Source organism: Marmota marmota, unplaced genomic scaffold (genome assembly GCF_001458135.2).
Source record: "Marmota marmota marmota unplaced genomic scaffold, marMar, whole genome shotgun sequence".
NCBI lineage: Eukaryota > Metazoa > Chordata > Mammalia > Rodentia > Sciuridae > Marmota > Marmota marmota.
The window spans coordinates 20,902,233-20,927,863 of NW_025999998.1; the positions used below are offsets into that span (position 1 = coordinate 20,902,233).

The 25,631-nt window shown below is 35.5% G+C and overlaps 1 protein-coding gene across 8 annotated transcripts in view; it reads left to right on the plus strand.

The window, feature by feature from the left end:
* Positions 1-25,631, plus strand: part of Tle4 (TLE family member 4, transcriptional corepressor) — a 136,576-nt gene that overhangs the window by 36,530 nt on the left and 74,415 nt on the right. For 5 of the 8 annotated variants that reach the window (XM_015492954.2, XM_048806953.1, XM_015492952.2 and 2 more), the window contains one exon: positions 9,926-10,000. The exons of the other annotated variants lie outside the window; for them this stretch is intronic. In XM_015492954.2, coding sequence (XP_015348440.1) covers positions 9,926-10,000 — 75 coding nt within the window. The remainder of the gene's footprint in view (positions 1-9,925; positions 10,001-25,631) is intronic. 8 annotated transcript variants of the gene reach the window in all.

Below are 25,631 nucleotides of genomic sequence, written 5' to 3' on the forward strand. Positions count from 1 at the left end.
GGAAAAAAAAAAAAAAACAGATTCAGTGGGAACAAGTATACTTGGAGTATCTGAAAATGGCAAACGGCATGTTTTTTTTGGTAAGTCAGTGTTTGTACTAACATTAATTTAAGTTAAATATTGGGCACATTAGTTGCAGTTCTGTTTTAGGGGACAGTTGTTTTTTTGGATATTCCTTTTTCTTTATAAAGTTCATTGTTGAGACAGGGTATGTGTGGTCCATATAGTTGAAAGTCTTTTCCTCAAGATGCAGTTGTGTTTTTCAGAAACTTGTGGCCCTGATTAAAAAGTTATAGAATTCATTGGAAGAGCTATATTATGTGAGAAACAGTGTGATAAGAACCTGAAGTCAGGGAAACTCAGGAGCAAATCCTGGCTGGGCCACTTGCTTCCTTTTTGACGTTGATCAGAATACTTAGTTTTTCTGGGCCACCGTTTCCTCATCCTTGTATAGGGATGCCACATAATAGGGTTGTTATATGAGGTTTAGTGATAACGTGAAGGACCTGGCTGGATATTTGGCTGCTTTGATAGAGATCAAAGGAATAGTAGTTAATGGAGATAAAAACTTGTCTCTCTTTCTCATAACAGTTGGCCTAGAAGTACCTATGGCTCATTTGGCAATTCTAGGATGTTTTGAACTCATTTGGCAATTCTAGGATGTTGTTAACTCAAGTTTTGTATTGATGTTCATTGTCCCTAACATCACATGTCCTTCCCCAGCCAACAGGAAGAAGAAAGGAGGAAAGGGCATATTCCTTTTAAGGGCATGATGTGAAAGATCCTCTCATTTCTTGACCCCTGGCAATGTTCAATACCTGGTTATCTATCTACAACCAGCTGCAAGGACACTTGGAAATTTAGTCTAACTGAGTAACTGATATATCTACATAAAACTTAAGAAAAAGGGTCTTAGGGGACAACTAGAAAACTTCTACACACAGTGGTATGCACAAAATAAAAGTAATGGTGATTGTTATTGTCATTATCAATGGTGTATTACATGATAAACACTAACTTCTTAGCACAACTCATAAGATGTAAAATAATGCATAGTTCTTTTTATAGAAGACTCTTCCATACTTAAGTCTTTTATAGAAGACTCTCTGTTCTTGGAGAAGAATCATCCATCAGATATTATTTATCATTTATATATTTACAGAGGATAGAAAGGAAACCACATGAATAGTTATGGGCTGTCTTAACAACCCACAGAACCTATATAACTGTTCATGTTTGTGCCCATTAGAAAAAAGGAGAAGAAGAATGTAGTAAGATTCTTGAAAGATATTTCTCAGTTGAAGAGTAGATTATAGTAGATCACACATGGTCAGCTATATTGTAGTAGATTTGCTGGAAGTAAATTGCTAGTTGATAGAGAAATTGCTAAGGAAATCTCTCCTCATTTGAGGTCTTTCTTTCCTCACGTGTGTGTGTGTGTGTGTGTGTGTGTGTGTGTGTGTGTGTGTATTTTAGTTGTAGTTGGACACAATACCTTTATTTTATGTATTTATGTTTTTATGTGGTGCTGAGCCACAACCCCAGCCCTCACATGTATTTCTTTGTAAATATACATTGTCCTTGAACTACAGACAATGGATTCAAATTTTTGACCATTGCCTTTCCCAAGAAATCATTGTCATTCTTGACTTTGTGGATTTTATGATGTCTTAGAAAAATTATCTCAGGTTTATTGTTTTGCAGAGTAAAGTTTATCCACTTTAATGGCTTGGGCCATAGACCATTTTGATGCTACAGCTTGAAGTAACCTGACATATATCTATTTTTGCTGGAGAGAATAAAAAACAGAAAATGGTTTCTTACCTCCAGTGGCTTGTCTTTTGTTGTTGTTGTTCTGGGGATTGAATCCAGGGGTACAATACCACTGAGCTACACCTCAGCCCTTTTTTATTTTTTATATTGAGGCAGGTTATCACTAATTTGCTTAGGGCTTATTGTTGATGAGACTGGCCTTGAACTTGTGATCCTCCTGCCTTAGCCTCCCAAGTCGCTGGAATTACAGGCCTGCACTACCAAGCCTGGCTCCACTGATTTCTTAATTTCTGTTTCTTAAATCCATTGGTCCTTGTTACTCTTAAGAAATGGCCTTCATTTTTAACCTTGCCACCAACTTGTGTTTAGTCATTCAGCAGTAGGGAGGGTGGACATCTGCCCCCTTTCTTACTCCTTTAATTCCATAGCTGTTTTTTTTTGTTGTTGTTCTTTGAGTTACTTGAAACAGAAGTGGAGGGCTGGGGCTGTAGCTCAGCAGTAGGGCACTTGCCTCTCACGTGTGAGGCACTGGGTTTAATCCTCAGCACCACATAAAAATAAATAAAGATATGTGCCCATCTACAATTATAAAACAAAAACAAAAACAAAACAGAAGTAGAACTGTTTAGGGTTGGTGGAGGAGCCCTGTAGGCTAGTCCTCACACTGACTGTGAGAGTGGATTTGGGAACTGAGATTATAAGAGAGCAGAGATGGTTTTTCCATGCATTTATTATTAGATACTTGGTTTAACAAATGAAATACAGGATTAACATTATTCTGTTTAAACATTTAACAAGAGTTCTCTGATTATTATAATTTTTAGAATATAAAGGGAAATTAAGAGAAAAATTTCAGCCTATTTTAATTCTAATATTTATGTAGGGGAAAGGTAACATTCCAACTTGGATGTTTTCTTGTGCAACAGTAATTTTAACTTAGGATTTGTTTTTAGTGCCATTAGCTTCTCTAGTAAGTAGTACCAAATAGTGTGTATGCCCCTCCCCCCCAATTCTGTTGTTTTGGGCACTCTATTATAGCATTTAATTGTAGAAAATAATACATGATGACCAAATAGTGATAATATGCACTTATTTGAATCACAATTCTAGTAGATTAAAATTAAAATTGTCATACCAAATGATACACAAATTTCTGTTTTGAACATGCCATAAATTTGGTCCTTATAAAGTGAGGGAAACAAACTCCTCTACTGCCTCTTATGAGATACAGGTATATCTAAAATGCTATTTGGGCAACTGGGTTAATATGGTACTGAGTTTCTCTGAGCCATGTTTTGCATATATAGAATAATTGTGAAATGGAAGTTAAAAAATGTCATCAGTCACTTTCACATTGTGTCTAGGGAGGAAATGAACAAAATACAGTGGTTACATGCACTGGTGGCAGTGCTATCACCTCATAATGGCACCAAGTTAACTCCTTTTACTGCTTGTTAACTTTGAAAAGAATCAATGATTTGTGATAACATAGTTTGATGTAGGTGAGCTTGGCTGAAATCATTGGAAATGCCCTGATAAGCATGTAGTGAAACCCCTAAGACCATCTTCAAAGAGTGTTCATTAAGTGCCAGCAGTCTGCATAGAGTGTGTCTGCTTCCCAGTTGGGGCCATTTTGTTGGTCTTGGCATAATGTGTTATGACAGCCCTGTATATCAAAAGAATGTCATGTTGAACAATACAGATGGATTGGGGCCTTAGAGGATTTGGTCCAGATTTCTAATTTTCACATTAGGTATGGGCATGGGTAACCTTTCATTTAAAATAGTTTTTCCCTCATACTACTGAATCCACCATCAGAGAATGTAATTCTGTCCCATGTTTCATGGTTGACTGATTGGCTTACTTTACCAGATCCTGCAATTGAACAGTAATGGAGCATTTGGTGGGACTGCTGTGATGGCATTACAGGTTTTTGGACCTCAGGAAGTGAAAGATGATTCTAGGAGGTAGAACTTATTTTCCTACAGGTTTTAAATGTAGGTCTCTGTCCAGAAGCAGCAGTGCCAAAACTTTTATCTGCACATGTGTCAAGAAATTAACATGTGTTTAAGAAACCAACCCATTTCTTTGACTTTTAGTTAGATAGTGATTGGATTATTATTACTGCTGAAACTGAACTTTAAAGTACTTTAAGTAGGAGCCCCATTGTCCAGTATAGTAGTGGTTATGTGGATTTAAATTAAATTTAAAGTTTAATAAAACAAAACATTCATTTTCTCAGTTATACTAGCCACATTACAAGTACTCAGTGTAGCTAGTGGCTGCCATATTATTAGCACAAATAAAAAACATTTCCAAGTGCAGGAAGTTATCTTGGACAACACTGAACTTGTAGAGCTGATTGGACATGGCAGGGAAAAATACTCTGTCCCTCTGAAAATCAGAAGGCAAGTCCAAATGGTCAATTGGGAGAAGACTCTGGCAGCATATCTAATCCCATGTTCCACATCCAAAATTGTTTAGGGAACCCTGCATACACATTCATCCTCTCAGAGCTTTGTAGTTCTGAGAAGTCATACAGTTGACTAAAAGTTTGCCCAGTTAAACCTCTGGGTTGATCGGTGGTGGTGGTGTTTTGTTTTGTTTTGTTTTTTAATCTAATTTTTGTGATACTAACATTTCTTTGAACACTGTCTAGGACAGGCAGACTTTGGTGTTTGGGTTTGGGTTAAATGTAAAGCTGATTTGTGCCCCCCCAAAACCTTCAATATAGTTTCAGAAAAAAGCATAGTAGAATTTTAATCTGACTTCATTTGGATTTTAACTGCTCAGCAGTACTTGGTGTATTGTGTTATACTCATATCAAATATCACCGGGAGGGTAGCTAAAAGAATGACTTCAGAGCCATTTGCACAGGGAAATGGTTGAGTGACCTGAGGATGTTTAATCTGAAAGAAAGGAAACCAAAAAAAACATGCCGTTTGCCATTTTCAGATACTCCAAGTATACTTGTTCCCACTGAATCTGTTTTTTTTTTTTTTTCCTCTAAATTCTCCTCCATGATTCCGTGGTAATAAGTTATGGGGAGGTAGATTTCTACTCAGTATTAGATCTCATTAACTCAAAATAGAAAAAAAAAACTTGACCTTAAGATATAGTGAGTTCTTTTCCACAGGAGGTGTTCAGGCAGAGACTGACTGACAGCTGGTTAGAGTGTGACAGAGGACATTCACCCACTTTATAGTAGTGGCCTTTAACCTGCGGTTGGTACTGGAATTCAACCATCCCAATTCCCTCACCCAGACAGCATTTAGAAATCTGTGTGCATTTGAAAATGGACAGTCTTTTGTTTGTACTTGGTTGTTAACAATGCCTGGGGTACTACTGGCATCTGGGTCTCATGATCTCTAAAGCCCTTTGCAGTTCTGAGTTTCTATAAATGAGTAGCTTTTTATGTATATGTCGTTAATGGTTTCTATTAGCTGGGAGGGTATATTCAGTCCAATTTCAGACCCAAGTGTCTTTCACTCTAGAATATTGCATTAGTTCTAACTGTTCTCCAATCTGGTTTAACTCTGCCACTCAGCTTTTTTACTAATCCAAGATCCATTTTATTAACTGCAGAACTGATAGCACTCTACTGCTTAAAACTTTTTTTTATAATGTCTCATTCCTACCAAGATGAAGTCCAACTTCTTTTCATATTATGCAAAGCCCTTTACTGTTTGGCCTTATGTTGTAATTCTTCTCACCTTAGCCATTTCCCACTGATCTGTGGTTCTGTAGAGTACGCCGCTCTGTGTGCATGTCCTTAAGCTTTGCCCTTGTTGTTCTTTTTGCATGTGTGTCTACCTAAGAAGGCTCTACAAAATTCTAACCTGCCTGTCCCTCCACTCTGTCCCCCTACCTGTTCTCCTTCCACCATGCAGATACTCATTCTTTTGGGTGAAAGACACAAGCTTCCTTCTGTTTCAGGAACTTTACCAGTCTTTTTCTTCTTTCTGAATTCTTTTTTCCCGTTTCTTCGTACACAGAACTGCAAATCCCTCAGTCTCTGTTGTCAAGTCAACTTCCTTAGGAGAATCTTCCTTAATCCCCAAGATTAGATTGATATTTCCTTGATAAATGATTGCACAACATCCTATAATTTTCTTATGGAATTTACTAGAGACTTTTTTTTTTTAGTATTATTAATCCATTGACTGTTTTTCATGATAAACTTTAAACTGAGATCATCAAGATCTGATCTAGTTTGATAAATTGTAACCTCAGTGTCTACCACAGTGTAGTGCATGTTAGTGTTAGGTACTTAGTAAATATTTGAATGAATGAATTAAAAAAAAAAAAAAAAAGACTTTTTCCCCCAAGAAGTAGGCTTGCCATTCTTTCTTAAAACCTTTGCTAGTATTTTATGTCTTATGTTACTATTATAAGATGTGTCCTGTGTCTATGAGTTCAATGAGAACCAGGACTGGTCTGTTTTGCTTTTACATCCCCACATGACAGAGATGTTAACTAATGTTAGTTATAAGAATCCTAGTTCATTTTATATCTGTGCCTTTACTATTTCTTCCTTAACTAAAACTTTTTCAATGGGGGGAGATTTTTCTTTTTTCTCTTTTTGATTCTCTATTGTAATAGAGTTTTTTATTGCTATTTTAATACTGTAATATTGCAGTATCACATCTTTTGTTAAGCACTAAAGTATTGACATGGCAGGTATTATCATTGTACTCTCTTCTGAGAACATACATCAAACATCTACTTTATACATGCGAGTTCCATTCCTCATTAGGTAGATTTTAATGCAATCATCATGGACTTACATTGTTTTAGTCTCTTGTAGAAAAAAAAAATTCTTGAATGAATGCTAAAAGTAATTTTATGATGAGGAAGTAAACAGGAAAGTGATTCAGTGTACAGTTTATTTAACTGGCTGTTTTTCCCTTCCAGCCATGCTTATATTCTTTACATCACAGTATTTTTTTTAAAAATCAGTTTTATTAAGGTATATTTACATGCCATAAAATTCACTAATCTTTTGTACAGCTCAGTAGTTTTTCAGTAAGTTTATGAAGTTATACAGCTCTCACCACAATCTATTTTCTTTGTTTTAGGATTTAAAAAATCATAAATCACAATATATTAAAGAATACAAAAATTCGATATTTTTCATTTCCTTCAAATCCTGGTCAGTCCTCCCACCCCCACCACCTCTTACCCCTGCTTTTTATTATGTCCTTGGTGACATTTTATTTGGTAGTGCTAGTGGGATGTTGTCACTTATATCTGAGTGAGCAGCTTGAGCAGTAAGAAAGGCAATAGGATTATTACCTTCTGCAGATTGGCTGGGACCAAAGTGGCTGTCATCACTGTGGTGTGTTGGCAGGGGGGATAAGCAGGAAGTGGGACAGGAAATGTGATGAGGGTGGAGTAGAAAGAGAGGACAGATGGGGAAGGGGAAGAAAAGCAGAAAAGATGATAGACATAATGGGAAAGCCATCAGGGTTCTAAAAGATGTGAAACACTTGATGTATTTTCTGAGTCAGAGAACTTAACTATTGAAATCTGAGAATGGGAAAAAAAAATGCTTGCTGGGTCAGCTTTTTGGGAATACTTCAGGCTTCTTTCTCAAGTGTTCATTTTTCTCTTTTGTGATCTTTTCACCTTCTTCCTGAGTTTTGATTTTCACACCTACCTTGTGGGTGCTTCTTTAGTCTGTGGTGTAATATGTTTGCTGTATGGTGGAGTGAGTAATGTCAAGGTGTTTCTGGCCCTTTCAGGGCACATGGAGGGGAGGGGCGGGAGGCTTGTTTGCCTTAGGTAGCTTCAGTTCAAAGAGTCCTTAAATAGTAAATGATTCACGAATTGTGAGTAGAAATAGGGAAGTAGAATTATGAACTACAGGTAAAGTACAGATACCTTATTTTAGTCTATGGCTATTGCCATCAAAGAGGAGTTGAATCATGACTCTCATTGTCATTTTAACTTTCAAGCAGGTCTCATTGGTGAGAGTTTCTGGTTTTCTCAGAAAATGTGCTTGATTTTAAAGCCGAATCACAAAGATTCCCACTGCCTAAAGCGTCTCTGCCCATTTTAGCAATAGGAATCTAGTATATGAAGCAGGAGTTGAATAAACTTAATGGTAGAGATATCCTAAATTAGAGGTGTTTTTCTTATCTCTTTCTCTTGTAACTATTTTTTGAATGTTTAATAAAAAAAATACAGAAAAAGTCAGTAAAATGGAGAAATGGCAGAGAAAGAGCTTAAAAATTTGAGTGAATGAACATGAATGGAATGAATGATATGCATGTTAGATGTCTGTACAAGTGATTCTTTGTTTCAGTTTCTAGCAAGTTTTAAGTACTGTTCTTGAATATCAGAAAGCAAAAGGTAGTAAATTGTGTAATAATTTCTATCCATAATTTCACGTTAGAGTATTAAGTAAATCTCAAGAGTTTTCTTACACATTGCCTTTTTTTCCACTAAGAAAACTGTCAGTTTTTGCTATTCCAAGAACCAGCTTGACTTTAATCATGAGCTCTGTGTTCATAGTAAGTGCCTAATAAACACTGAACATGGTCAGTCTGAGTTTAGGGGAAGCTGATGTTACTATTAGTGGCCATTATATTGACTACCTCTCTATTCCTAGTTTTTTGGTTTTTTTTTTCCCCCACAGAATTTTCACTTTCTTCAGAGAAAGAAACAAATTATTCACATAGGCGAATATTTCATTAAAAGTAAGAGAATGAACAGAGATAACTGTAAGGGCTAGGATTGCTTTTTTAAGTTCCTGTTTTGAAACTGAAACTCCTATAATTAAAAATATCAAAAGATCCCATTAAAAGCTTAAAATGCAATGATCCTAAAATTTGATGTTTTCTTTGTTAGTAGTTATAAGCACAAAATACACATTTCTGCTGAGAAACAAAAATGAAAACATTAATTATAGATAACTATTTAAGACAGTTTTCTTTCCTACTTTGCCTCGACATTCCCACTACACAGTTCATAGGTAGAAATTGTGGTCACCCTCATTAATCTCCTTTGAAGGTTTTGAAATGGGAACCAGGTAGTTCAAGGGGAATTTCACATTTAATGGATAGCTCTTTGTATGTACAAAGCAGTATGATAGTTGAGCTTCATAGATTGACTTCAAATAAGTGAAGAAAGCTAAATTTCTTAACTTGAGATCAGCCAAAACAAGACTCTTCCATAGAGGAGTGCTTGTTTCATAGCACAGTCCCTTTGGTTCTTCATTCATTAAACCTAGTTTAAAGAAGTAAAGAGACCTATTTTAGATCAATTTTGAGACTGTAGATACTAAAATGCTCAAGTACATTTAGTTGGAAATTATATTTACATTTTGGAGGTAGTTGTATAATCAGTTGTATATGTCCAGATGTGAGTGCCCCCTTGCAGAGACATCTATACTACTTGATTTTTCTAATATTATGAAAACTGCCAATATCAGTTTTTGCCCATTATCTTTAGAACAGAATCATGACTTTTCCTGTACTATGAATCCTAGTTTTTAAAAATAAATAAATTTGTAGGTTTTAGTTTTTCTGTTGAATTTAAAAGAAATACCTGACAACCTTAAACTGAGTTTTTTTTTGATCTCTTATGTATGCAGCACTTTATAACAAGGATTAAAACATGAACACGTTTCACATTTTCAGAAGAAACATAAATGAATTCTAAATGACCTTCTAGTATTTAACAAATACCAGGAGGAGAAATACAAAAAGAAGGATATAATTAAATACAAAAAGTAGGATATAATTAAAAACTTTTAAAAATTTTTTTTTATTTCTGTAGATAGCAAAGAGAAAAGGGGATACTAAGAAAACGAGTGAGTTGGGTTTTATTTTTTAGTACTAGTGGAAGACATTGGTCAAAGTATATCACTGACTTGAAAGTGAAATTTAAACTGATTCTACTGCATATAGGGGAGCATCCTTCATAGGCATGGTCCAGATACCTGTGGTTGATTGTTCAGTTATTCCTAACCAGTCTGCACCCAGACATACCCTAGACATTTGGTCATCCATCACCTGGGCCTTGTGATTGGAAATCTGGAGGCCCCAAATGCTATTTTGCATGTAATTAAAGTTAGAGGACATGTTAGGAAAAGCTGTTCTGAGTAGAAAACAAATAATTGTATTCTGTTTCTGATCTTCATTTATAGCACCAGCAACAAGTGGTGCAGGCTGTGGAACGGGCCAAGCAGGTGACCATGGCAGAACTGAACGCCATCATTGGGGTACGTGGCCTTTCCATTTTAGCTCTGATCTTAGTATTTATCGCCAGTTCTCTTGCTGTCTCTAAGTTTTGTTCCACCAAAGGGGCAAAAGGCAATAGCGACCACAGAGTGAAATTAAATCTTTTCCTTAAATCTCATGTGAAATTTGATGGCCGCCTCAGAAACTTTGGATCACCTTCTCACCAATTTAAGTTGATGTTTTCGAAAATTCTCCCCTAAGGAGAGTGTTCTTTTTCATATTTCTTCCTTTTTGCATTCAGCTTCTGTTGCAGAGCTAGGCTAGGAAACAAAGATACAAATTACCCTGATGTTAAAATGATATGATTTCTTTTTATCTGTTCTCCAATGATGTGGAGTGTCTTAAAATCATTTTTAGTAAAATGTATATTTTCACATCTCCCCTGCTACCTTTCCTTCCCTGTGATGAGTGGTTCTTAAGGGCTAGTGTCCATTTGTAGTACAAATAATAGATGAACTGCACTTTTTCGGAAAATCAGTGGCCCCGTTAGAAAATCATTCCTGGCAATGGTGATGTTATTGCTGCATAGAAATCCTGCTGCACTTCATGGGTTTGGGCAGTCACTTAACTCCACTTACTTTTTTGTTCTCTCAAACTAAGGTAAAATAATCTGCTAAAATTTAGAAATAACAATAAAGGCAAGAAATCCTGGCTGTAAAGTGTACTGTATACACCTCTGTTTGTGCAGATAGTACAAGCAGTTCCTTACTTTGTTTTGATGAAGACACTATTACTGTACCTTCCTCTTTCTGCCCCTCCCAAATGCTTTCTTTTGTGTATAGATTATACACAAAGTCTTTCCTCTTTTTTTCCCTCAGTATATCAAACACACTTTGAAATGCTAATTATTCCATTTACTTTCATTAAAATTCAAATTGCTGAGTGAAGATGCAGATAAGGGTTGGCTGATAATCAATCTGAAGTGAAGATATTGCTTCAATTATGCCTCTGTCTTTTTACAAGGAAATCAGAACTCTGGGATCATTGCCGCTAGTGGGGGCGCAATAGTTGATGTAGTTTGTTTTTAATGGGCTATTTGGATCTCTATTTTGTGTCCCTCTGACCACAAGAAAAAAATGGTACCAAATTAGCAGGCATAATAAATGGAAAAGAGTAACCTTTATTTCCTCTAAATGCCCCTTGGAAAAAAGGCTGCATCCAAATAAGCCACATAGAATCAGGAATAACATTTATCATACATTTTCTGTGTTAGGTGCAGTTAGGATAGGTATTAAGAGATGAAAACATTTCACAATTAGATTTTATTTCTTAAAACTCCAGAAAACAGCAGCGCTTGAGCTTAATTGTTGAGGACATTTTTTAAAATTAAGTATACATGTATACACCAACTATACTTGCATGAAACATCTTGTGCTTGAATGTGTTGTATTCATGTTGGGATGGTCTGCATCTTTTTGTTATTAAGTCTTTCATAGGTCAGAAGTGGTAGAATTTTTATTTCACATCCACTGTCGAGTTTTATGTGTTTGCTGTATAAGGAAAAAATAAACAGAGTGGTGCCTTATAGGAGAGCTTGCCAGGGTCATGTCATAGTGTTTATCATTTTTGTGACTAGCTATAAGACAGTCATTGCCTTCCCTTACCTCTCATTGGTGGCCTTTTTCTAGGAATGCTTCCTCCCCACCACCCTTTTTTGAGTCTTTTAGTGAATGTACTTGTACACAGTGGAAAGATTAAGTTAAATTTAAAAAATGCATTGTTTTGTTTTGGATGATGTTTAAAGATATGAGGGGGAGGGTATAAAATCAAAATAAGTTCCCCTCTTCGTCACATCAAATACATTTTTATACTGTTTTCTATTTCATTTTTACCTAGTTTATTTTGAATGGGATGACAGATTGCCTTTTCTCAGGGAAATGATGATTTATTAGATTGTTACTGAGCTACTGAAAGACATATTGTGTATATCTGGATTTAATTATTAAAATAAAGGTAGTTTAATTTTGTGATCTAAAATTTGAAGAATTAACACAGTAGAGCTAAATGCTATCAAAGCAACATGTGCTGTATTGGTAGATCTTGAGGAGCTTCAAACTAATTGTATTCAGGCAGAGAATGGACTCAAAATCATATAATCTATTTTGAAAAATAGATTGCAGAAATAGACAAATGTCGTAGTTTCAGAGAACCACAAACCTTGTGAGGAAGAAAGAGCCCAGTTACAAACTCACTTGATGAATTGTTGCTAAGGTCCCTCTGTCTTTTCCATCCCTGGTAGTGTCTTGTGGGTCCAGTAGCTTTGAGAGTTGTAACATTTTGGAATGTTAAATGGACCAGTTGTGTATCCTCCTGGTTATGGCTGTGTTGTGAGGTGCTGGTATTTTGACCTGCTAACAGAAATGATGATTATTCAGGTTTAGATTTTTTAAACTTGATTTTTAGAGTGTAGTCATCTGTGATTTTCTGCATTGAGGGGGGAGTGACAAGTTTTTCTCCTAATAGGTAAAGACCCTTCTAAGACCCTGGGGATCTTCATTTATTTATTAGGGCAATGTATCTATTTTATATGTATATACACTATCCAGACAAGAGCAAATGTTCTGATTTAATGAAATCTGATGAAGCACCTTTTTAACTCTGCAATATTATTCTAACTTCATTGGTAAATGAGCCAAACCAGTGATCCATGCAGTTTAAATGCAAAATGCTGAAGTGAGCCCAAAAACCTAGAGAGGCGGCTGTTCTCCTGACAATAAGCTAGTTGTGCTTAATGAAATGAAACACAGTTATAATGATTTCTTTCACAGGTCATGTTCAGTTTAAGACTGTTGATAGATTGAAATATGTTAAATACCATTTTTCTTTTATTTATAAGGAAGAAAACCAGGAAAATTCCTGTTTTATTTTCTTTTTACAGTTATTTAGTATTTTGTGTTTTAGTTTTATGCTTGCTTGAATTTTCTCTGAGTTCCCCCAAATAGGCTAGGGGAATATAATGTATTTAGTTTGATCTTATCATGTGTCCTACTCCAGCCACTGTGTTTTTAAATTAGAATCTCTGAGAGATCACACTGTTGGAACAACACACAAATTGTAGCTTTAAATTAGTAATATGATCTAATTAGAAATGATGTTTTCATTTCCTGTATTATTAAATTGAATCATCTGACTATCTTAAAATGCTTTTTAAATCCATTACACTATATAATCAGTGCATGCTGTGTGAATGTGGCTGTGCTTAATAAAGGAGACTAAGTTAGAACCTTATAAGAATTTCAACAAAGCAACTACCATTGAGAAAGTTTCAGTATGAACATTCGTGGAAAAAAATGTTTCCCTTGTAAAATAGAAGAATGTGGTTCTTTTGGAACTGCACTCCACCCCTTTAAAAACTCTTGAAGAAAAAAACAATGGTAGAAACGTATGCATTAAAATAAAAAGTCCCCCCCCCAAAAAAAAAAAAAAAAAAAAAAACCTTAAGAACAGGTATGCCACGGTGTTGTAGGAAAATGTAGTTTGGCACTAGAAATGCTGAACCTCAATTTTCAGCAGTGACATTTTAATGATAGGAAGTCTGCAAAATTATTTGCCATCAATTGTGAAGGCAATAACAAGCCTTGGTGGTTTTTCACACTCTCTGTGTTAAGTGCTTTCAGAATGACAGCGTAAACTGTGTTAGAGAACTCCAAGGAAGTAAAACTGATTAAAATGTTCATGCTTGAATGGTGCTGATGGAATAGTTCATTTGGACTTTCTCTACCTCCTGCAGCTCAAGCTGAAATATTAAAATTCAGTGGATTTAAATCTCTCTCCTCTCAGCTCAGGAAAAAAACATTACATTTTAATAGGTTTTAAACCCATAATTCATTGGTTTGGAGCAGCACTGTTAAATCTATTTAAATATTACTTGTATTACTAAGGAAATGATTTAAATGACTTTGCCTTTACCATCCTATATGTGTTTGAATTAGTTTAAAAAAAGAAAGACAATACCAAAGGGGAATTGTTCCCCCCCCCCTTAGATTTTTCTTTCATTGTCCTTGTCATATGCTTGACCCTTAAATTAATGTGTGTGTGTGTGTGTGTGTGTGTGTGTGTGTGTGTTCTAGATTGACTTTTTGGGAGAGGGTCTTGCAGTATGACAACTTAAAAATGTATGTATGGGCTGGGGATGTGGCTCAAGCCCTAGCGCGCTTGCCTGGTATGTGTGCGGCCTGGGTTCGATCCTCAGCACCACATACAAACAAAGATGTTGTGTCCACCGAGAACTAAAAAAATAAATGTTAAAAATTCTCATTCTCTCTCTCTCTCTCTCTAAAAAAAAAAAAAGTGTGTATGTTCCTCCTTGTCCATTGTAGATTTCAAAATTGCCATTTTAACTTTCAAAGCCATTTGGGCAGTGAGCCTTTATGGTAATTTCCCTTGTTTTCTTAAACAAATTGGCCATTAGGCAAAAATTAGAAAGGTATAAATGTGTGGAGGTGTTTAAAAACAAATGTGTGTGTTTCTCTCCATCAAAGGTGTATGATGTGTATGTCTGTGGACACATAGCCTTCAGTAATACAAAACTTGAAATAAAATAAACAATACAACTTCACTTTTAACAAAAGCAAAAATATATTAAGTATCCAAAAGCAGTAGTTTCATTCCTCTGCATTGGCTAATAAAAGGTCTTCAAAAGGTATTGTTAATTTTGTTCTGCTTTTATCCTGTTTTGAAAATAGCTGTACCCACAGAGTTGAAGCAATATTATTTTTCCTAGGTCCATGTCAATCCTTTTCTCTCTAACAATTGCAACTATAACATAAGTCCCAAGGCTTGGACACCAGACTGTGTAGAGTTTTCTTTCTCCCAGTGATTTGTTTGAGACCTTTGTTGAAATCCACCCTCTAGCAGGATGCAGCTTTACATGCCCAAGTTAGTAGAGAATACCTCCTTGTTTGGGTTTTCCTTTTTCCTGATTTTCTTTCATTAGGCCCCCACTCTTGTTCTGGGATTATTTCAGAATTATCTTCAGCCAAACTCTGGCCCTTCATTTTTATTGGAAGATCTAAGAAATTCAGGATTTGACTTTATAGGCTTCAAGCTATTTAAGGGACTTTATGATGTAGATAGGTAATTGTAGTACTATGATAGAATTATGGCTGCTTTTCTGATGTGAATTCTATGCATAGAACTTAGTCCTCAGTAGCTCAGTTTTTACAACTCATTGTTCACATTATTTTTTAAACCTGTGCTTATAAGGAAACGTGCTGGTGAATCTCCTTGTCTTGTGTTTCTCTCAACTCATTGATACTTTCTAAATGTATGTAATATGGAATGGAATTTTAAAAAGCTGTAAAATTGATTTTGTATTTTCTTGGAGGTTGTTATTTCATCTTTGTGGAAATTGTTATTTCATCTTTGTGACTGTCTTTACATGCCTGAAGTTTAAAGGCTTCTTAGGCTATGCTGGCCACAGGCTGCATCAATAGTCTAGGGGCAGAGGCTGGCTTGAAGATGTCCTATTTTTTATAATTGTTGTAGGGCTATGCTCATCTGCTCTCAAAAAGCTGTGATGGCATTAAAACCTAAGGAGTTTTGTATCACATCCTTCTTTATCTTCTGTTGGTATGCCTACCCATTCCCCTCCACTTTTAAACTGGCTCATTTGCTGTGAAGCAGGAGACTATTATTGAGTGATGTAGTCATAATCTAATCTTTCTGCTGCAATTTGATGAAGCTCTAAGAGGCAATAATTTCCCTTCTCATAACAAAGACTAATATATTTAAGTAATATTTCAACTCAGCTGTACTTCAGAATTGTGTCCCCCACCCCCCCAACACACACACATACATCTCAGGGGGGGAAAAAAGACACAAAAGCACTCCTAAGGAACAGGATTTCTGATTTGTGGTATGCACTCAGTTATTTCCATTACAAAGGTTCTCTGGGAGAAATATCTAGAAGCTCTTCCCTCAAACTAGTGATGATCTGAAGTGCTGATATATTTCTGTTTAGGAAGGAGCCTGCCTTCCCTTCAGTAAATGCACTTCCATAGCTCACTTCCATAGCTCAAGAGAGAGTCTGGCACAAAGTGTTAACAGAATTATAGAATATGGGTGGGTACATCTGTATCAGTTAAGGCCTGTGGACGTTATATTTCCTAGATCTGCAAATGTGTATTCATTTACATAGGAGCACAGTGTGCATCAAAGGGGAAGCACTGTTACACAGTAAAGCAGGTTTCACTTCAGTTAGCTTGCAGGGAAACAATTGGAAATTATTAACCCTATTATAGTTTTGTTTTTGTTATTTGCTTTTAATAAGTCTCTCTCTCTCTCTCTCTCTTTGTGTGGTACTCTGGGGTTGAACCCATGTGTGGTTTTTTGTTTTGTTTTTATCTTTGATTTTATAATTCTTTTTCTTAATAGTGTTCCTCCAAGCAGTATCACCAGCTGCCATTTAGTCAAAGACTTTTATCCTTGTGGACAGTGCCTGCCTTGTATCCCTCAAAATTGAGAGGGAGGGAGGAAGAATGGACTATAAGAGAGGCATGCTTACCTCAAAGAGGTAAATAAAGGGCTAATGGCTGCTTGACTCCTAGCATTTAAGTGAAGTTGTTAAGACTTCAGTTTTGTGTTTTCAAAGCTTCGTAGGAAATCAGTTTAAAAAGGCTTCTATCCCAAAGTGTATTTGTTGTCTTAAGAATTCGCTTAAGGACTTTTGTGAAAAGATTAGAACCCTTTAATTTAATGAATAATAAAAAGGGGAGTTCATAACCCACTTGAATCAAATGTGTGAAATATGATATGTCAAGAACTATGTAATGTTTTGAACAACCAATAATAAAAATTTTTTTAAAAAGAATGACTTGATTGTTATATCCCGCTTATTCATTCATTCAAATATTTTAGTACCTTCACCAAATCCTATTGCAGAAGGACATTTTATTTTGTTCTTTGTAATATTTTAAAATGCTTTTGAAATGTGTTTTGAAATGATTCCTTTTTTAAATATTTATTTGTTTAGTTTTAGGTGGACACAATATTTTTATTTTTTATATTTTTATATGCTGAGGATTGAAACCAGTGCCCCCTGCTTGCTAGGCGAGCACTCTGCCACTGAGCCACAACCCCAGCCCCATGAAATGATTCTTCAATTACTTTTAAATCATTTTATTAAGTTGGTAAATGTAAGCTTTTTGGTTTTACATTTTACTACATGTAATCAACACATTTATCTTATTTTCATAAGAGAAGTTTCCAAGGATATTAGTGAAAGAAAACCGTAGAAAACATGATAAAATGATACTACAGGCATTTGCAAATTTTGTGTATTTTTTTTTTTATGTTTTCAGGCATATTTTAAGATACTTGGAATTGGCAATTTAGAAATATACATTATGGATATTTGATGTTCCTTTTAAGTCAGATTTATGGAGGTAAATTTATATAAAGTAAAATTTATCCTTTATAGCGTAAAAGTTCAGTGAGTTATGATAACTAAATATAGACACATGTCATCACAACTGAAATACAGAATAGCTTTCCCCCACCTTCAATTCCCTAGTTTGCGGACAGTTCTTTCCCCTATCCTCAGCAACCGGCTACCACTAAAAATATTTTTTCTCCCAAAGTGAGAGAATGTCCTATATACATGGAATTATGCATTGTGTAACCTTTTTAATTTTCTTTCATTTTGTGTAAACATTTGATATTTGTGTGATTGCCCATATCAATAGCTCAATCCTTTGTATTACTGAATGGTATTCCATTGTATGGATATACCACATTGTTTATCCATTCTCTCCTTGAAAAGGACAGTGAGATTATCTTCAGTTTTGAGTAATTATGAGTAATTCCACAAGAATATTCACATTGAGGTTTTTCAAAGTAAGTTTTCAATTCTTTGGGGTAGATTACCTAGAAATAAGATTGCCAAATAAGTAACATGGTAAGTGTGTATTTAACTTTCCAAATAACTGACATACTGTTTTCCAGAGTAGCCTTATTATTTTGTCATCTCCTGCGTATGAAAGAACCTATGCTCTATATCCTTACCAGTACTTGCACTTGTAGATTTTTGAGGTTATTTCAGCTGTTGTAATAGGTGCATAGGGATATTCATCATATTTTTATTTTCCCATAACAACTAATGATACTTAATGTCTTTATGTGCTTATTTGCCATCTCTGTCTCTGATAAAGTATCTGTTCAAATCTTCCTTTTTTTCTTGAGTTTTTTTTAATTGAATTTTGAAAGTTTGTGAATTTTGAAAATACATTCACTCATTCTATAGTATATCTTTTCATTTTTTTTAAACAGTGACTTTTAAAGAGCACATGTTTTTAACATTGATTAATTCCAGTTTATTATTTTTTTCTTCTGTGGATCTTACTTTTGGTGTTGTTTCTAAGTAACATTTACTTCAACATTTAATTCAAGATTACAAATATTTTCTTAATATTATTCTTCATGAAGATTTTTAATACTTAGCCCATGATTCAGTTGCGTTTTTGTTTATGGTGTAAGATACAGCTTAATTTTTCTTTCTTCAGATGGACATCTGATTAAATTGTTCCCACGCCATTAATTGAAAAGACTGTACGTTATTGAATACCCCTTGCACCATTTTTTGAAAATCAACTATTTGTGTGAATCTATTTCTAGACTCTGTTCTCTTCCATTAAATTCTTCATTTCTTTCACCAGTGCCACACTGTGCTGATTACTGTAGCTAATTAGTGATGTTTCTCTTTCCCTTGTAGGCATATTTTTTCTTTGTCTTTATTGCCCTTACCAATACCCCCCTCAGAACTTCAGGTCTTTGTTATCAGTATTTTAAAAGACTGGCTAATAATTTCGGGGGAAGAAATCCAAGCCCACCACTTTTGTCAAAAATGGTGTCTTATCTGCCTCCTAATTGTTTTTTTCCTACAATGAATGCATCTTCCACCTGCCCCTAGTTCCAGGCACTCTCCCAGCTTGTCTCCTGTGGTCTACTCCTATAGAGATATTGTTTGTGCATTTGTCTTCCTATACTTTATTCTATACCTGGTAGCCAGAGTTATCTTTTTCTAAAGTGATCTTTTTCCATTCCATAAATGGAATCCTTTTGTTCCTCTGCTTAAAAACCTTCAGATGGTTAGCTTTTATTTAGGAAAAATTTTTGAGTTTCTTACCATGGTCTACAGATAACACAGATTCAGCATGAGCTGACCTTCCTCTACCTTTATGACTCCACATGCCACTCACACTCCTCATTTAACTGTCATAAAGCCATGTTGGCTTTCTTCTTCTGTCCGTGGATCATGCTTAGCCTGTTCTTGATTGGAGTTCATGCACCAGTTCTTCCATCTTTTAGAGTACTCTTCTCCATGTCTTGATGTGGTCTTCCTCATGCTCATCTTCAAAGATTCAGCTCATTTGTTTTCTCCTTAGGAAAGAATTCTCTGGATTGTAGCCCTTTTTATGTGTTGCTTCATCTAGTTCATTCACTGCTCCATTAGACTGTTTTATTTTCCTCATAGCATGTAGTAGGATTGATTTGTTTGTGTATTACTTTTCCTTCACTAGCTGGAAATATCTTGTTTACTTGTGTAGCCATGGTGCTTAGAATAATAGGTAGCTCATAATTTTCAGTAAGCATTTGTACAATAAAAAGTAACTATTTGTTCAGTAAACATGCAATAATTTGTCTATAATATTGTTCAGTGAATATTAAGTGAATAAATACTGTATTTTGACCTATTTTTTTAATTTAGTTCCCCCTACCCCACAGTTTTGGGCCCAGACTGAGGAAAAGCATGGAGTAATAGAAAATACACAAACCTGAGGGTCACTTATATTTTGACCTTAGGAATTTCATTTAAGTTTTCTGATCTGTCAGATGCAAGGCTAGCAAACTATGGAACCAGCCTAGGTGTCTATCAGTGGACAAATGGATTTTTAAAAAATGTGATATATATGAAGTGAAGTTTTATTTAACCATAAAGAAAAATGGATAGAACTTGAACGATACGTTAAGCATAATAAACCAAGCTCAGAAAATTAAGGACTGTATGTTTTCTTTCATGTAGAAGTTAGAGAGGAAAAAGGAAGAGAAGTGTGCGTGGGTGGGGAAGGATCTCAGGGAAATCAGTAGAGAAAAGGGACCAGGAGGACGGAGGAAGATGGGGAAAATACTAGGGAATGATAATGGCCAAATTTTATTGTGTGGATATATGACCATGTAATGATGAATTCTACCATTATATGCAAGCTCTAATGCATCAATAATAAAAGGAAAAAAAGTATAAATGAAGGGAAAAAATGTAAGACTGGTGCTGATAGACACCGAAGTACTATCTAGTCTAACATGACTTTGTTAGCCTATTTGTTTTGATCATTGTGGAATTTTCATTTTAAAACTTGGTGTCCTTTTGTATCCATTATTTGTCTAGATTTATCATATCTCCAGGCTTTTTTTTTTCCCTAAAAGGGTAACTACAAAGAGTGAATGTTTATTGAATATTTGCTTTGTATTAAGTACTGTGCTAAGTAAGCATTTATATGAATTATTTAATCTTCACATCAACCCTGGAAGGAAACAATATTATCTGAACTTCACAAATAATGAAACTAAGGCTCTGAAGGGAAAAGTAGTTTCCTGAAGCCACATAAGGGGGAAGTGGCAGAACTGGAATCCAAATTTCTAGTGAGTTCAGAGCTTACCTGTGTAATCACTGGGCTGCTCTTTTCCTTTATTTGTTCCCTTTATGCCATGTTCTTTTTTTTTTTTTTTTTAAACGCTGGTATCATATTCCCTTTATCCTGAGATCCACTGTTATGATTGTTCATAGCTTAGCTTTGGGAGGAAAATGAAAATTGGGTGTGCTTGAACCACATGTGAATTGGTTAGCCATAGATTGGTTGGATATGCTTGACTCATACTGTGTTTTATCTTCCTGTTAGTGTAAGAACCCAAAGTTATCATTAGGTAGGTTTGATGATACTAGGTCTTTAGATCTAGGATTTCAGGCTTGGGCATTGGGCTGTCCATTAAGTCCCCAAAACATTTGCAAAATTGGGTGTATGTTTTTTAGGGGAGGATAGTATACACTTTTTCAATAATAGTGTTTGTGGTGTTTATATTCACAAAGGGCCCAATGATTTAAAAATATTTAAACCTGTGCCTTTTGAGAATAGAATAGATCCTGATATGAAATACTAAAATCACTTGTGGGATGCATTAGAGAGAATGTTATGCTCAAAGATTGTGTTGGAGGGAAGCTGCCCACCTCATGGCAAAGAGTGAGGGAAAAAAATGGCTGGGGACAGGATATAGTCCCAGTGGGCATATCTCCAGCGACTGACTTCTTCAAACTGGCCCTACCTCCTACCAGTATCCACCACATCCCAGTAGCATCATCAGATTATTAATCCATCAATGCAGTAATTCATTGATGAGGTTAGAGCTGTCATGATTTAGTTACTTCCCAGCCCTACCTCTGAACACTGCTGCAGTGGGGACCAAGCCCCACATAAGTCTTTGGGGGAAGTCTCTATCCAAAACATAACATAGCCAGTGAAATACTCAGAAATAGATCTACACATACATGTCAGAATGGGCAAGCAGATAAGTAGGGAGAAATCTGGATCCTAGTAACTATTAGTAGGGGGACAGTTTTTCTTGTATACATCTCATCATATGTAGAAGTCAATCCTAGAAGCATTAAAAAACAGAACTTTAAAAACCTCAGCGAAACAAAAAAATCTAGAAGAACTTTTTTTTTTTAAATCTCATAGTAAGAGTTCTTAAATGGATCACAACTCAAATCATAAGGAAAAAAATTGATAGTATTTATTACTTAGTTAAAATGAAAAAACCTGTACATCAAAAGATACCTCACAGAAAATGAGAAGACAAGCCAGAATACTAGGAGAAGATATTTTGCAACATATATAACAAAGAATGATTATGATACAGATCATACCAGATAAAGAGCAAATAAAAATTTAGCTTTAAAAATAACCTGAAAACCACACTCTAGACAAGAGCTTTCATTATTAAAATTGAAACCCCTTAGTGTGCACTGTCTGATTCCCAGAATACTCATATTCTGTCTAACTTCCTCCATGCTTACTGGGTCATCAGTCTTACTTTCTCTTACTTGATCCCAGCAGGTATCTGTTCTGTTCTGGGCCTTGCAGCTGCCTTTTCTCTTGCTTCTGATTTGTTCTCTTTGCTCTCTGCAAGGTACTGTCATTTGCATGCTGCAGGTCTCCATTCAAGTGTCACTTTCCCAGAGCTGTTGCCTCCATTTATTCTTATGAATGATCAGACTAGTTGAGAAAAGGACCTGCCTGATAGGGCTGCTGGTATATTTCTGGACCTGGATAGTGAAGGATATGTACTTCATTTTCTTGCGCCAATGCCATCTTTCACTGATTGTTCCTTTACTTCACATGGGCTGGTATTGGCCCACATTAGTCTTCAAATTTCAGAAGATTCATGAATGTGGAATGAAATCAATTCACTACTCACAGTCAGTATTTTTTAAAAAAATATAGAATAGAAAAATCAGTGTGTTACACATAATAGTATTTGGCATTATTTGCTGAACTTTGATTTACATTTATATTCTATGAAGATGTGTGCGCTCGAGCGCACACACACACAGGTGCAATACATAACTGTTGGCAAGCAATTCATGTTGGTAACATTTGAGTTTCATTAATCTCTCAAGTAATAAGAACAAAAATCAGAATTACCTAAGAGCCTAAAGTAGATAGTCTTTTCAAATGTAGCCTTACTTTTAAAAAGTAGTATGAAGTAACTATAGAAAGCTTTTCTGAGCACATTTCCTTTACTTGATGACTTAATAAAACTCACAAAATAGATGTGTTGATCTTAGTCCCTACATTTTTTTTTCCTTAAATAGCATAAAGAAACCTTCAAGGAATTGTACTTTTATTATTAATTTGCTTAGAAGTACTCTTTTGGTAAGCTTTAGACCAATTCAGAAAAAGTGCTAACAAGATCATCAGTAGGAAAGTTAAGGGTTTATTTATTTTTTTCTTCTTCCCTTGTTATTTCATGAGCTAAGTAGCAATTTGGGACAGTAGAACCCTTGGCTCGGGTTTCCTGAGATTTGGTTGCTTTGCCCTTTTTTTATTTTTTTTTTGTCTGTCTGGCTCATCTGAGACCAGCCCAGATATCTTGAGGTCTGTAGAAATCTGTGGTTTGTTTAGCATGAGAAACTTAACCCTTTCAGTGATAATCTTTCTAGAATTGCTCTAAATGCATGTCTTTCTCCTACAGTAAATTCCAAGTTTTAAGTGATCATAAATAGTTATAAATGAACTTAGCTTGAAGGAGATCTTCTTTTTTTTTTTTACTTGTGTATCTTTCCATATATTCATTTAACCTTTAGCTTTTGCTAGAGATGTTATTAAAATCAAGAATTTGTGTCTTATGGCAAGAAGAGCACATCTTATTTTCCTTGCATCTCACAACTTCAGGGAATTTGAATAGTAAAACAGACACTGTATACTCATCACCTAGATTCACCAGTTATCATTTGCCTACATCTGTGTGTGCGCATGTATGGATTTTTTTAAGTGTGTTGAACTGTTTGAAAATAAGAGGACGGTCATTTCATCTGTTAGTACTTCAGTGTGTATCTTCTTGGAACAGGGATATCTTCTTATGTAAGCACAATACTGTTAATACATTCCTATATCCAGTAGTACCATTCATAGTCATATTTCTCTGATAGCACTTTTTTCTTCATAGCATTTTCCCCTACAATTCAGAATTCAACACAAAAATTGCCTTTGTTGTCATGTCTCTTTAGTCTTCTTTAATCTAGTAGAATAAATCCCAAACCATTTTGCTTTATGACATAGGCATTTTGAAGATCTCAGGCATGTCTTGTGAAATCTGGATCTGATTGTTGGAATGTTTTCTCAAATTTAGATTCAGGTTATGTATTTTTAGTAGGAATGCTACATTGTAGATAGTGGTGTGTATTTCTGGTTGTATCACCATGTCATTGATAAAGCAAGGTGATATGTGATGTGATATTTTAACAGTGAATAACGTGTTTCCAACAATGTTTTAGCACCTGTCTTGGAGGAATCAGTTCATAAATTAGAGTGCTGAAATGGTACATTTTAAAATAATTCTTTCCTTTTAAATTAAAGAAGAATCTTTCCTGTTCTCTCTTTCCCCCATCTTTCTCCTTCCCTTCCTTTCTCCGTGTGTTTGTGTATGTGTAAGGTGTAAGTGGATACCTTTTCTCAATAGCACATGCCATAGAATTGTCCTAGTAACATTGGGAAGTAGATTTTATAATTGCTTCCACTTCTACAGGAAGAAACAGAAGCTCAGAAACATTGACCTGCTCTTGCTCATATAAATGATAGAAACTCTAGCTGATTGACCCTGCTGTCACTTCATTGTGGTGCTTCATCAGTGTTAAGGAGGATCTCCTTTCTCAGACTCCATCCCGTCTCTACAGACAGAAGCCAGGTTAGCAGAATTGTCCATATTGAACAGTATTTTCCCAAGCTAGGGATTGCAGATATCAGACCAGTCTTTGCTTGCGGCTCCATTTCAGAGTCTCTTACCTCTCCCTCTGACTCTTCTGAAGGTCTGTAGAGTCTACCCTTTACTTCTGTTCTGGAATAGTGTGTCCCATTTGGATCAAGACCAATGCTCAATGCACCTGGCTTGGTCAGCTGGTGTAAAGGTGGGAGTCATCTGGTCCTGGAGATGGAAAGCTGGCACTGGCGTGGGAGCTATTCTCAAGCTCTTGGCTCCAGAATGCCCACTCTACCTGTTTTCTTAAGGTACGAGGGACTTCACTTCTGGAAACTTTTTTTTTCTTTTAAATGTTTTAATCTATGAGAGTCTTCATTCTTAACAATGCTGGGAAATTGTTGCAAGCTTTACCAGCAGCAGGGACCTGTTAAGTTTTGACTCATTGTCTTTTTGATACTACCCGTTAGTCTAGATAGCTGTCTTGCTTTCTGGCACAAGATGTTGCAGGTTCATTTTGTACTTTTAGAAATCAAGGTTCAGGCATTTAACTGTGCTTTATTACTACTGAGAGGTAGCAATTGCTTCTAAGAAAGATGCCTATTTTTTGAGGATTCTTCTCCTGTTAAGAGTTTAGTGGAGATAAGGAGTAGCCAACAAGAAAACCTCTACCTGAATTTCAGTTGGAGATGTCCAGAATTCTAGGAAAGTGTGGTGAGGGTAACCTCACCAGCTCCTCCTTAGTCATGAACCAGTCAGTCCTTAGTGATCAAACAGTTGAGGACCTTCCATTAAGAGGAATTCCTATTTTTGCTAACAGAAAGACAACAATTTCTAAAGACATTTCCTGTGAATTCCATTTTCTAGTGATTCTTTTCTTTCTTTCCTACCAGATTTGAAGCTCTAAGGAAATAATTCTTTTGTTACAGAAAATCCAGTGAAAAGCTATTAACAGAATTGAGGTTGTGTCTACCACCTCTGTGCTATATATTTTCAGACATAATTACTGGCTATTTTTCAGAATTAAATTAATTATCTTAATGGAGTACTTACTTGCCTAAGTTTAAAGTTCACTCCATTTTAATGTTTATTCTCTTGGATGGTCCATCAAGAGAACAGAAGAAAGTTTTATTTTATATGTGGTTT